At 36.1% G+C, this 13,012-nt stretch overlaps 1 protein-coding gene across 1 annotated transcript; it reads right to left on the bottom strand.

Annotated features, from left to right (window-relative positions):
- Positions 1–313: 313 nt before the first annotated feature.
- LOC140003678 (uncharacterized) lies at positions 314–7,159 on the bottom strand. The gene is made up of 8 exons (XM_072069586.1): positions 6,838–7,159; positions 3,905–6,444; positions 3,654–3,812; positions 3,316–3,495; positions 2,860–3,054; positions 1,673–1,771; positions 977–1,588; positions 314–884 (listed from the first exon to the last, which is right to left on the bottom strand). The coding sequence occupies exons 2-8, from the start codon at positions 6,362–6,364 to the stop codon at positions 522–524; spliced, it is 4,068 nt and encodes a 1,355-aa protein (XP_071925687.1). The 5' UTR covers positions 6,365–6,444; positions 6,838–7,159; the 3' UTR covers positions 314–521.
- Between the last annotated feature and the right edge of the window lie 5,853 nt (positions 7,160–13,012).

Here is a 13,012-nt window from a genome sequence, read left to right on the forward strand (position 1 = left end):
ATCAACAGCTTTTTTGAAGGAACTTCATCAAGAGTTTTACCCGCCTATTCATTTGCCCTCTACGTATCTTCCAATTCACTCTAATCAACGTGCAACTTCAATGCACCGTGATCCCTTGACCAAGTAAGTACTTGAAGGCCAACTTGTTGGTTGTTTGCTGTCCAGGCCTTTTTGAGCACAAGAAAAGTAGGGATCACGGAGGCTTCTAATTGCTTTTCTATTTTTACATTTTGAATAGACAAGCTTCAGAAAAAGCAGGTACACACCCTCATTTCTACCAGGTTAAACTGCTGTATATCGTTAATATCTTAGATGGAAAACCAATGGAACTTGTTTCCTGTTGTTCATACATATCAAATATAACATAACAAAATAATGTGTAAGACATAAGCAAGAATATGCCATCACAAGATCCAAACTAAAGAAATTGAAAGAAAAATTAAAGAGTAAAGAATCGCCTATTGGTCTCTAAAATATCCAACATAAAGTCGGAGATTATTTAAAAAAAAAAAAAAAAAGCTTCAGAAACTATGGCTCCGCGGCCTAAAATTTGATAGACTGGAGAAGAAGCCAATGTTTCCCAGCAAGAACAGAGCAATAACAACCACGCATGTCAAAATTATCCACATCCACTGCTGCATTTTTCTTTTACCTCTGTTCCTAAGTGGCGGAGGGATAGATTTTGGCTTGCTTTGCTTCACCACAACTGATGGATTTTGAGATCTTTTGGTAACTGTAGGAAAACAGTACTTAACCTCAGATTCCTTCATTGTTCCAGGTACGATTTCAGATTTTGGAGTGCATTCCCCAATATTGTTACCATCGGGAACTTCGGCTCCGCCGGCCTTCTTTCTCTCCTTCTTCCTCAACCTCTTCTCCCTTTCCTAGACAAATCAAATGGACGTCATTGATGGAAAGCCAGGTGAAGAAGAGCACACTTACTCAGGCACATGAATTGGAATTCAAAATTTCTTACCTTCTCTCTCAGTTCAGCTTCTTTCTGTGCTCGTAATTCAGCTCTCATTTGCGCTTTCTCTGCTATCCTCTTTTTTCTCTCCAATGCCTCCAGAGCCTTAGCTTTCTCCTCTAGTCGCCGTTGCTCCCTCAACTTGGCTTCTGCCTCTGCCTTCGTTAACTCCTCAGCCTTCCTTGCCAACTCCTGCTCCTCCATCGTTGGTATACGCTCCTTCTCTGTGATCTCGACATCACTTATCGTCCTGCCCGAAATCGTCGCAAGCCCATTCCTCAAAAATGGTTTCACAGCTTCTCTACTTTCTGCTTTCTCACTATTCACTCTTACTTCTTGGATCTTAGACCTATCACCCGGGCAAACATCCTCTACATATTTCAATTGGTTTTCTTGTTTCAGATCTTGGGTTTGCAACACAACACTAGTGTTGCTTGGGTTTAAAACCAACCTATCGATCCTTTCTACCCTGTAACTCATCATTTCAGGAGGTTCCTCATCTGGGCCAAGTGAGCGACCATCCAATGTTCCTAATCTCCTCAGTGTGCTCCTCATGTTGCACTTAACGTATTCTTTACGGAAAGCATCATCCTTGTTCCACAAATCCATTACTGTCTCCACCTAAATAAAAAGAAAATAGAAACTAATGCCAATCTTGTTAAGACCCAAAATAAGGAAGGAAACACAGACAAGCATAAAAGAAACCTGATTAACACAGAGGTGATGGAGTGCTTCTCTATCTTTTCTTGCTGCATAATCACTAGCTGCAGCTGCATTGTCCTTGTATGTTCGAAATTGTTTATTCTGCAGTATCAGGCAAGCTAGATTTAGTCTACAACACATTTGTTTTGCTTCAAGGTTCTATTCTATGTTTCCTTGCATGATTTAAATTTATAAATCTATAGAAAATTTCTTCACATTAGCCTACATTTCCATGATTTCCTGAAGAAACTAAAGCACAAGAATCATAATAGAACACAGCATAGAAATTGATCATACTAAATTACTAGTAATTATACAGCAATAATGCTGTAGATAAAAAATAATACACGCCACAACAACTACTGTTCAAGTTATCAAATACCATAGAACACATAACAAGAAAACAAACTGGCACAAAAGCTCCCCGAGGAACAGAAGACAAATTTAGTTACAGTAAACAAAATGTTCAAGGGCTGTGTTAATGACCAATTATATTCTCCTTAAGTAAATGAATTATTTTGAAGCCTACAACATTTAACAAGCACGAACATATTTCCACAAGCAACAAAACAAAAATGATTCCAACAACTACAGAACATTAAATAAGGCAGGGAAAAGTATAATTCACGCAGAAGGAAATCAGTACCATAGACTCAGATCTCTCGCAACAGATATTACTTTGATGCCAATATTTACCAACTATTTTAACCTACCTAAAATAGGTACAGTCATTCGGATTCTCATAGTCATCACAAAATCTAATCATTCTACATCCCATATCATGAAAAATAGTCATCCAGCCATTCTCTCTCTCCTAGTTGAGTACCTCTTGGAAATGTAATACTCCGTAACCTTATTAATGGAGAAAAGAAAGGGAAGCAGGAGCATCTGGAAGCATAACATTCTAACTGGAGAATATTGCTTAATCTTTATTAAGCCCATCTTCTCAAATCAATATAAGAAAAAAATTCACTAATTTCTGTGTCAAATTACCAATGAAATTTATCAAAGACCTATATGCTGGCAGCAAATCATAATGCTGCATAAATTTATGTAAAGAAATAATTTCAAATAGCAAACTGCCAGCAGTTTTTTTTTTTTTTGTGTCCAGATAAATATATTAAAAGGTCTTGTTGTACATAAAAGGAAAGTGTTCAGCCTTCAAAAAACATAGTCATGTAAGAACAAACCTTCTCAAACAATTCTTTCTTCAAACTTTGCAAATGATGATACGCTGCCTGGCGAATGTCATTTGCATCTTCAACCTGAGAGATCAATTCCTTGAGCTTTAGACTCTCATCTTCATACTTCTTCTGTGCTGCTCGGGCAACTGTTTCAGCTTTCAGGACACCATCCTTGAGATTATCCAGTTCCTTCTTTAATATCTGAAACACTTGAATTAGTTTAGTGGTTGGTACTTAACACATAATCAACAAAGGAATGCCCCAGCTTTTCAAATATGGCTGTTCTCCTAAGTCCATATATTAAGCAAAGACAAAGGATACAAAAAGCAAAGTCAAAAGCTTATACTAAAAAACAATTTCTTGTCTCTAGACCATGAGACCTGGCACAACAATTAGCACTAGATACACATGGAAACGAGGAAAGAGGGTATGAGATAAGACGTCGTGATATCATATGCAGACCTTCAAACGCTCTTCAAATTCGTCTCTCTTTTTCAAAGCCTGCTGAACCTCATCCTGGCTTCCAATGTTTGAGGATAATTGTTCTCGAAGCTGCTTCAATTGCTTGATTTCGCGAATAAACTGCTTTTCCTCCTTTAACGGTAGAGTTTCATGTTGAATCATGTGTTCCATGCTGTAGATCTGCAGGATCAAATGTATAGCTTAAAGTAACTCTATACACCAGGAAAACAATTGATCAATTTTGAATGATGCTTTCTGTTATGTTTATCTGCTTGCTACTAGTGCATAGGCGCATGCCCCTGTGTGAGAGAGAGAGAATGAAACAAGCAAATGCATACCCGGGCATCAATATCCTCCACAGAAATTGCATTCTTGACTTTATTAATCACAGATTGGATAGAATCTATCTCTGCGCGCTTAGACTTCACAGACCTTTTTGAAGCCCTTGCCTTGGACAATGCATCCTCATATTCGGCAGCATGACCGTGGCAGTTTGCCTGTTCATAGGAGTGTTGATTAAGCTGTATAAGAAGGATAACTATTCAGGAGAATATGTCAAAAGTAAAAGAATTTTGGGATTGGGTCTTACTTTGTGCTTTTGGATTTCAAGTCGAAATGCATCCCTATGCTTTGTCTTCTCTTCAACCTGTAGTTGAGCAAGTTGGATCTGTTCTCTGATCTTCAGATCGTCAATTCTTGGCATCCTAATCAGATAACAAAATGACCTAGTCAAGGGTCCAAAACCAACATTCTGTCCAGCCAAAGCATCAGGATTGGAATTCTCCGACAAAGAAGTAGATATCTCATTTTCATGAGATTTCTCCATGTTCTTCCTTTCTTGGCATATTAGCTTATTATCAATTTTTACATCTAAAAGAGATAACTTATCTTCCTGGGCTTCAACATCCTTAAATTCAGGACCTAAGTTTGGGGCACTCTCGCTAATAACAACAGAACTATCAGAAACCTCGGCGTTGGATGCAACACTGTTACTGTAGGCCATATCTGCACCATCCGTGCCAGAAGAATTCTCAACTTCATCCTTTACTTCTTCAACAGATGAAACAGAGCGCATATCGCCACATTCATCATCCAGAATGCCAACTTCAGGTTTCAAGTGCATGTTCTCAACCTGAAATGACTGCATTTTTTCCTTGGAATTGTCAGTTCCAAGCTGAAATTCAGCTCCAGAGATTGTGGTATTGGGGAGGATGCTCACAACACCAACAAGGTCATCATTGTTTACACCTTTGGATTGTATGATCTCTGATATTGAGTCACTAATAGGAAGGGAAATGGCACTTGCAACTTCAGTTTCTGATTTAATAACCTTATCCTCACCAACAACATGTTCACTTGAAGAACAAGCTACTTTTTCAATTTCATGCTGTCTAGAGATGTCTGGAACTTCGGCAATGCTTTGAGCCCCAGCATTATCAATGTCTTCAGTCTCTGGTTTGCATACCCCATCATCACGAGAAGTAACATTTTCTGTAGAAGGAAATATCTCATGCTGAACTTCCTGTTCTTTAGCAGCGTCTTGCACATTTTCAATACTTTCAACTGGATTGCCCACAGTATCAGTTTTCACACAACTGGTTGCAGGAACTAAAGTATCAGCATCAGTAGCAAATTGGAGCAGTTCAAGGGATTTCTCGCCGTCAACTGCACGGTTGTTAGATTCTTTGCTATGTATTTCACTGTCATCTGTGGATTCATAAGATTCTTTGTTATCGGGAACAGAACAATTGGAAGAAGAAACAGGAAAATGGTCTTTACTTTCATTGGAAACAGGACCACTTGCAGTTACCGATAGTAAATCAACATCATTAGGAGAGCTTACAGCTTCAAGCTCCTGATCAAAACTAGGCTCACCATTTTTACCAGGTCCAACGATGGATTCTGGATTTTGGTTATCTTCTGAAAGAAGTTCCATCTTTGTTTCCTCTCCTTCATCCCTTTGTCCACTCTTATGAAATTCAGAGGTTTCAGAATTCTCTTTGGATTTCACCAGCACTCCACTTTGCACCCTTTCCTCTATGACATTAGTGGAATCTATGCCAATTTGGTCTTCCAAGTTCGCCTCCTGCAACTCAGTCTGATGGGATACAAATTGACTAGCATCACTTTGTCCATTTTCAGGGTCCTGGGCACCACTAACCCTGTCAGATGACTCTGAATGGAATTGGTTAGTGGGGATGGGCTTGCTGACTTCAAATTCTGGTGATTTAGGTGGGGAAGACTCCAAACTACCATGCTGGAACTCTTGGATCTCCTCTTGCAATGGACTGATTAGATCAAAATCATTTCCCTCAGATTTCTGACAACCATCGGTGGGCTTGGCAACGTGCAATGAAGGATATTGAGCTTGGCGACTCTCAACTAAATCTACATCTGCCTGCAGGTGGAAGACTGCAACATCAGATTCCTGATTCTCTCTTGGAGCAGGAGAGGGCAGCTTGGAGTCAATTTGACAGTCAGCAAGCTGGCATGGCTCAGCATCTGCCTTAGCACCTCCGGCACCACCCCCATTTTGCAGAACGACTTCACTGGCAGCTGTGCTGGAGCCACCAACCAGGAAGGCATCCCCAACAACAGAGGCAACCACAGAACCCTCTTGGTGCAGAACACTAACACCATTGATGGAAGAGGCTACCTGGTTGGCATCAGTTTCTGCAGCAAGTTTCGCAATTTGGAGGTCTATGAGGTTGGAATGGCAAGACTGCACGTGGGCAGTTCCATTTAGATGGTGATCCATATCAAGAGGAAGGAGTGATTCATCATTGCGGGTGACAAAGGTGTAGGAGTTGTCGCCAGCATCATACTTGGGAATGGCATCATCATCATGATCATCACCATCATGGTGGTGGTGGTGGATCCCATTGGCACCATTGCAATTGGGGAATGGAGCAGATTCGGGGTCGGCTTGGATGTGGAGAGAGGGGACTTTAGAAGGACTGCTAGTAGCAATAGTAGTAGCAGAAGTAGGAGAATTGTTGTGAGATAGGTCAGGGAGTTCCAAGGGAACTAGGTGGGTCTCTGCCGTCATTATTACTTGGCTTTCCAAAGTAAAGCCAAAACCCACGAGATCAAGGAAGAAATCAACCAATTAATCAAATTGAACCCTCCCTACAAAGTTTGGCAACAATGGAAAAAGCAATTAGAAGTCCATACATATAATCAGAACATCATTATGCATGATGAAAAGTTACATACAGATACATGGTGGCGGTGGTGGTGGAGAACAACAGGAAAACGGGCAGAGGCTTCAGAAAGGAAAGGCAGCGACCCTATTACACATGCAAGTCCCTCTAATCAACTAAACTTTCTTCGGTAAAGTTTTTTGGCATGAATTACATACATTTGTAGCAAAATTCGATTTTATACAATCCCGTGCTCCTAATGTTGTAACATCTTCGCAAAGGAAAGGAGAGAGAGAAGGAATATGGAAAGCATAGAACGAAACAGTAACAACTAAAGTAGAACATCTTAGAAAAATGGAGATAGGTTTGGGAGACTTACAACAGGCGATCGGGATCTGGAGATCGGGGAGGTGGATGCCAGATCAGGACTCAGGAGAACCCCCCCAAACGCCTGAGGGGCCTGAGTCGGTGGTGAAACAGTAGCCAAAATTTGAGATTTTGGTTTTTAATTCACATTCATCTACCGCTCCCCATTTATATACCTGTATAATATTTTATACATATATACATATATATATATGTACACACACAAATCTATGTAGAGATATATTTGGATTGGGAAAAAAGGTTTTTTTTTTTTTTTGAAGGAGAAAAAAGGTTAAGTTAGTCCGAGTGGTAGTTATGTAGAGATACATTTGGATTAGGAAAAATGGTTAAGTGAGTCCTAGTAGTAGGACAGAAGTGGAAGAAGACGTGCATAAGTAGACAGAGTCAGGTGGGTATCTTTAAGTGGGCCCAACTGGACAGAAGGTTCGGGGTGCACTGTACGCCCGAACCTTGACCTCTCAACCTACCAAATTTAAAAAATTGAAAATCGTTTAAAACATTTCTCACATTTTACAATATAACTTTTTGCGTCCCTCACTTTTAAAAATATAATTTTACGTCCCTTACAAATTTACATTGGTCAAATTTGAACCCTACTTAAATTTTCGACTAGTTTTTCGTCGGAATTCATCACGTGCCTTACACGTGATCATATTTTAAAAGCAAAATTATCAAATTAAATTTTATATAATTCAATTCATAATCTCTCACATTTCATAAAATAAATTTTTTCGTCCCTTACATTTCACAAAATGAATTTTTTCATCCTTCACATTTTTCAAAATGAATTTTTTCATCCTTATCATTTTTCAAAATGAATTTTTTCATCTTTTATTGATCATGTATGTGAATATTTTTTTTAATCCATATATATATCTATTTGATTTCACCTGAACAGTACGAATAGCATGTGAAATCAAATAGAGATATATTACATACTATTCGTACTGCTCAAGTGAAATCAAATAGATATATACATGAGTTTAAAAAAAATTGTTAGTTTTTCACTTATATTCGTTTTCTTTTACTCGAAATTTTAAAATAAAGAAGACATTTAATCCTAAATATTATCAAGTGTTTATATCGAATTAAATTTGGACAGAAAAAATAAACAAAAGAAAAGTATGACAAAAAGAAATAAATAAATGGTACTTTCAAATTTTAAAACAATTACAATGCAAGTAATTCAATTGTTAGTTTTAAAAGTGTCCAGTAAAAATTTCAGATGTAAACTGAAATTTGTTAACACAATTATAGAATTCGAGTTATGACCCATTAATTAGATGATCTTATTATACAACTCAATAAATAAATTATTACCAAAAGAGAAAAGTCACAAATATTGAATAGATTCAAATGGTGAAATCATATAAATATATACATGGGTTTCAAAAAAAATTATTAGTTTTAAACCCCTATATATATCTATTGAAGAGCATGTGTATAACTACGATTAGCATGTTTAGATGAAATCCAATAGAAATAAATTATATGATATTCGTAGTGTTCAGATAAAATCAAATAAACATATACGTGGGTTTATAGAAAAAAAAACTATTCATACACATGATCAATAAGGGATGAAAAAATTCATTTTAAAAAATGTGAGAGATGAAAAAATTTATTTTTTGAAATGTGAGGAATGAAACAATTCATTTTGTAAAATGTGAGGGACTATAAATCAGATTATGTAAAAATTTGATTTGATAATTTTGCCCTTAAAAATGATCACATGTAAGTCACGTGGTGAATTATGGCAAAAAACTAATCGGAAACCTAGGTAGGGAACAAATTTGGTCAATGTGAATTTGTAAGGGATGTAAAATTACACTTTTAAAAGTGAGGGACGAAAAAAGTCATCTTGTAAAATGTGAGGGATGTTTTGAACGATTTTTCCTTTTAAAAACTATGGTGGTGGCTAACAGTTTAAATGGTTGTTGTTTAGTACTAATTTTTATTGTTTAGTACTAATGTAAAAGATATCTCTACTAGTAGTAATCTTGACTTGGAACTCGAATTGGACTCTAAGGGTGCGTTAATAAAATTGATGTTTGAAAATTGAAATCTAAAATGCGAGATTTGAACCCATTAAATCTAATACATTTGAGTATATATCACATTTAATGATAAGTGAATAACGTATTACTTAATTTTTGAGGCAAGTTTTGCCTAGAAAATTTATTGGCACTTAATTAATTCGAATGTTTTATTTTTTGTTATCAAACACATTTAAACATATTAAAATCTGAATCTATTAAGTTTAAATGTTGAATTGAATTATCAAACGGGTTTAAGTTCAAATGACATTAATATTGCTTTTTGCTAAAGATAATACTACAAATTTTGGTTAATCCCAATTTGTGCTCATCAACAAATGAGATAATCGCATTTTACAATTGACTTTGGCCTCTCCCATTAACACAAATAAGGGTGCTATTTAGTATTAACCATACATTATTCCCCTAATATATGTCCTAGTTATCCTAATTCTTAGTTTGCCTTCTAACTTTAGTTGTCAGCATTCTGACCTTTGTCTCTTTTATTTTTTTGAAATTAGTTATCATTTTTATTTTTATTTTGAGCAAATAAAGTAATCATCTATCCATTAGTTTCTTTTCTAAAGTTTCTATTTGTCAAAGAATTAAGCTTTATGTGTACTTATGTTTTATTATTATTTCATCACATGTAGAGATTCTACGTTAACTTGTTTATCTTTTATTTGTTATAATTCATAGTTGGGAAGGTTGGATGGGGAAGTGAAGGGGTGGTTGGTAGTGGCAGTGGTAAAGGGGAAGGGAGAGGTAATTATACAGTGTTGGCATGTTTTTTGATGTTATTTTTTGGTGTGTTTTTTGGGAGATTACTCTAGTTTTTGGCATTTTATTAGGAAAAAAAGGACTAGTTGTTAAAAAAAATTTTCAATCCAAATACACCCACAATCAAAACCAGTTTTCCGAACATGAGATGGAAAATGGTGCTGTAATAGCTTCCATCTCCATTTTGTACTCAGCAATTCACTTTATAGATAAAAGTACTACGCCACCATGAATGAATGACATATAATCAGTCGTCCTGCTATCGTATAAATTCCTGCCTGGTATTGGTTTTATATATTCACATGGATTTAAGACTTGTATTTGTTTTATATATTTACCAGGAATCTATGCACCTTAGCTTGTAAGTTCTGGGAGGTAAAGGAGACTAAGGAAGGATGGCAAAGAATTGACAATTTCATCTGGACTTAAACGAGGCAGTTTTATCCAAACTTAACCCAACTTAAACGAGGCAGTTTTATTCAGACTTAACCAGATTAATCATTAACAACAATAGGATAGTGATTGTTTTTTTTTTTTTTGAATTTTTCTAGTTGGTGCACATATTTGTTAATTTAGGGTGCATTTGATAAATTGAAGTGTAAATACTAAAATATGAAATCTGACATTTGAACTATGAATTCAATAAGTAACTGAATTATTGAGTGATGAGTGAATTACTTACCACTTATTTCTTGAAACAAGTTTTGTCTACAAATTTTAGTGCCATAATCAATTCAACTGTTCTATTTGTCATCAAATGCGTCTAAGCATGTTGAGATTCAAACGCATTAAATTTTGAGTAAATCTTATACATAATGACGGTGTATACACTATCACAGTTGGATATACGACACATATGCAAAATTTGAGTTTTAAATTCAAATTCGAATTACGTGTTATGTATCTAATGAGGAAAGTATATATACTGTCAGTGTATAGATGATTAAATCTTAAATTTTAGTACTGAATTATATTATCAAACAGGATTTTATACTAAATTTATTATATATGAATGCACCTACTCGCACTTATTATACCTTATATTGAGATACTTAACCAAATTAACAATGTTCTCACCAAAAAATTAACATCCAATCCCCTATTCACAAGTGCTATGTGCTAACCCATTAGCCAAATCCTTTATTTATTTATTTATTTTTTAACAAAGATTGTTAGCACTTATTGTCTTTTTATTAGTTGCACACACTTCTCTATAACCACTCCACATTGTCAATTGTTGAATTAACCGTCACTTTCTCTAAAATAAACGGTCATTTTAAAACACTTTTTTGGCACAGGATGACTTTCTAACAAAAATAATTATTCTAGCAACTTTAATATCTTTTCATTAGTTGGTACACACATTGGACGTGTACCTCAAGCACTAGTATGATTAATTGTTAATCACATTAATTGCACCTCCTTATATTTAGACACATTATCAAAATAACAACGTTGTCATTAAAAATTAGTTTGGAAAGTAAAATTTATTTAATTTTTTTTTATATTTTTTGTAAACACATTTTTTAATCATCTATTTACACCATATACATTAAATTGTTACAATATAATTTTTGTCATAAAAATTCTAAAAAAATAGCAATCCAAATCAGTGTCCGATAACACTCGATAGTCAAACCCGTTATCTTTTTTAGCAAAGATTATTAGCACTTAATTATTAGTTAGTAATTGACCAATATTTGATTTTTTGACTTTTCAAAGACCGAACTAAAAATAGGTTGATTTTTTGAACCGCGACGGTATGCACGCCGTCACCTCATCATAAAATCGACTTGAAAAAATTTGCAATAGAGGGCCCCCGCTTTCCCGAATGCCAATCCCATCACCACTCTTGTCCTAATGCGGGTTCACCAGTCGGTCCATGATGATATGAAACCGAACCAGTAGGCCCCCGGTCCCCGTAAACTTTTCCTTTTTAGTGTCATACTGAGACTTAATTTGAGAAGTTGCGTACCTAGACCTGTCAAATGGTCAAATTCGGGCCGAAATTCATTATTCCGGACCTGAACCCGTCACACTATACCGGTTCCGTATCCGGCTCGTCTATCCGACGGATATTCTACTATATGTTCCGGATTTGGGTTCGGGTTCGGGTCCGGGTCCAGGTCTACTCGAAAAAATGACTGAAACCTGTTTTACAACAAAATTAAAAACGAAACCTATTTTGACAAAAATTAAAAACAAAACATGTTTTGTAGCAAATTTGACATTCAAGTATAAATCATAAATTACAAAGCCAATCACAAAGTTGTAACGGAAGAGGTGCAGCTTAACAATGGATCTCCAAGTTGCAACGGAAGAGGTGCGGCTGTTTGGTTAGCTATGGATCTCCAACTCCTAGTTGCAACGATTGCTGATCTCCAAGTTGCAATGGATCTCCAAGAGGTGTGGCTTGGTCAGTGATGGATCTCCAAGAGTTGTGGCTTGGTCAATCATCAATTTGTCACTGGAGTCTGGAGGTGAAGCTGTGGAGGAGCAAAAGAAAAGTAAAGACTAAAGACTAAAGAGAGTAAAGAGAGACTGAGAGGTGCGGCGGCTTAAGAGTAAAGAGTGTATTAGGGTTTGGATAATATTTAATTGTTTGGGCCTTTGGGGTATAGAAGTAAATTTGGGATATATTATTGGTATATATATATTAATCTATTTTATATATGGATACGGGTCGGAATGCTATATTCCGTATCCGACCCGTTATTGTTTGATAAAACGGATCCGGGAAACGGAATTATATTCCTACCCAGACTTGTAAAAAATTGACGGATCCGAGTCTAGACCCGGACCGTTGACAGGCCTATGCGTATCCAGACGACGCAGATCCCAATCCTAATTGCCTAGGCGGTTAACATGAGTTCTATGATGAGGCAAGTTCATTCGCTGGCTAACCTCTACAAACCTGCAATTTTAGCCCTCAGGCCATTTATTTTACTCAAATAGGTCTCAAAAAAAAAATCATATAGGAGTGAGTGGGTATCAAAATTTTAATGAAATTAAATTTGATCCATAATATGTTAAGGCCCCGTTTGGATTGCATTTTCTATGAAAAAATTACCGTAGCGATTCGATGTATGTGAGGAAAAAAATGAAATAGAAAAATGTGATCACGAAAAACGACGCAATTTTCCGGCAGAAAATGACAATCCAAACAGGGTAAAGTTTTGGACAAAAAGGCCAACTAACAGAATTCGACCAATTGGAACGCTATGAGATTCATTTTGTTGTTTTGACTAATGCATACGTGACCGTCACTTCGCTCCTTTTAATGGTTTCCCCAAAATTTTATAAATTGTTTGTTTTACAACATTTGAAGCAACCTTTTTTTAGTTTTTTTTT

This window comes from Coffea arabica, chromosome 10c (assembly GCF_036785885.1).
Source record: "Coffea arabica cultivar ET-39 chromosome 10c, Coffea Arabica ET-39 HiFi, whole genome shotgun sequence".
In the NCBI taxonomy this organism is placed as follows: Eukaryota; Viridiplantae; Streptophyta; class Magnoliopsida; order Gentianales; family Rubiaceae; genus Coffea; species Coffea arabica.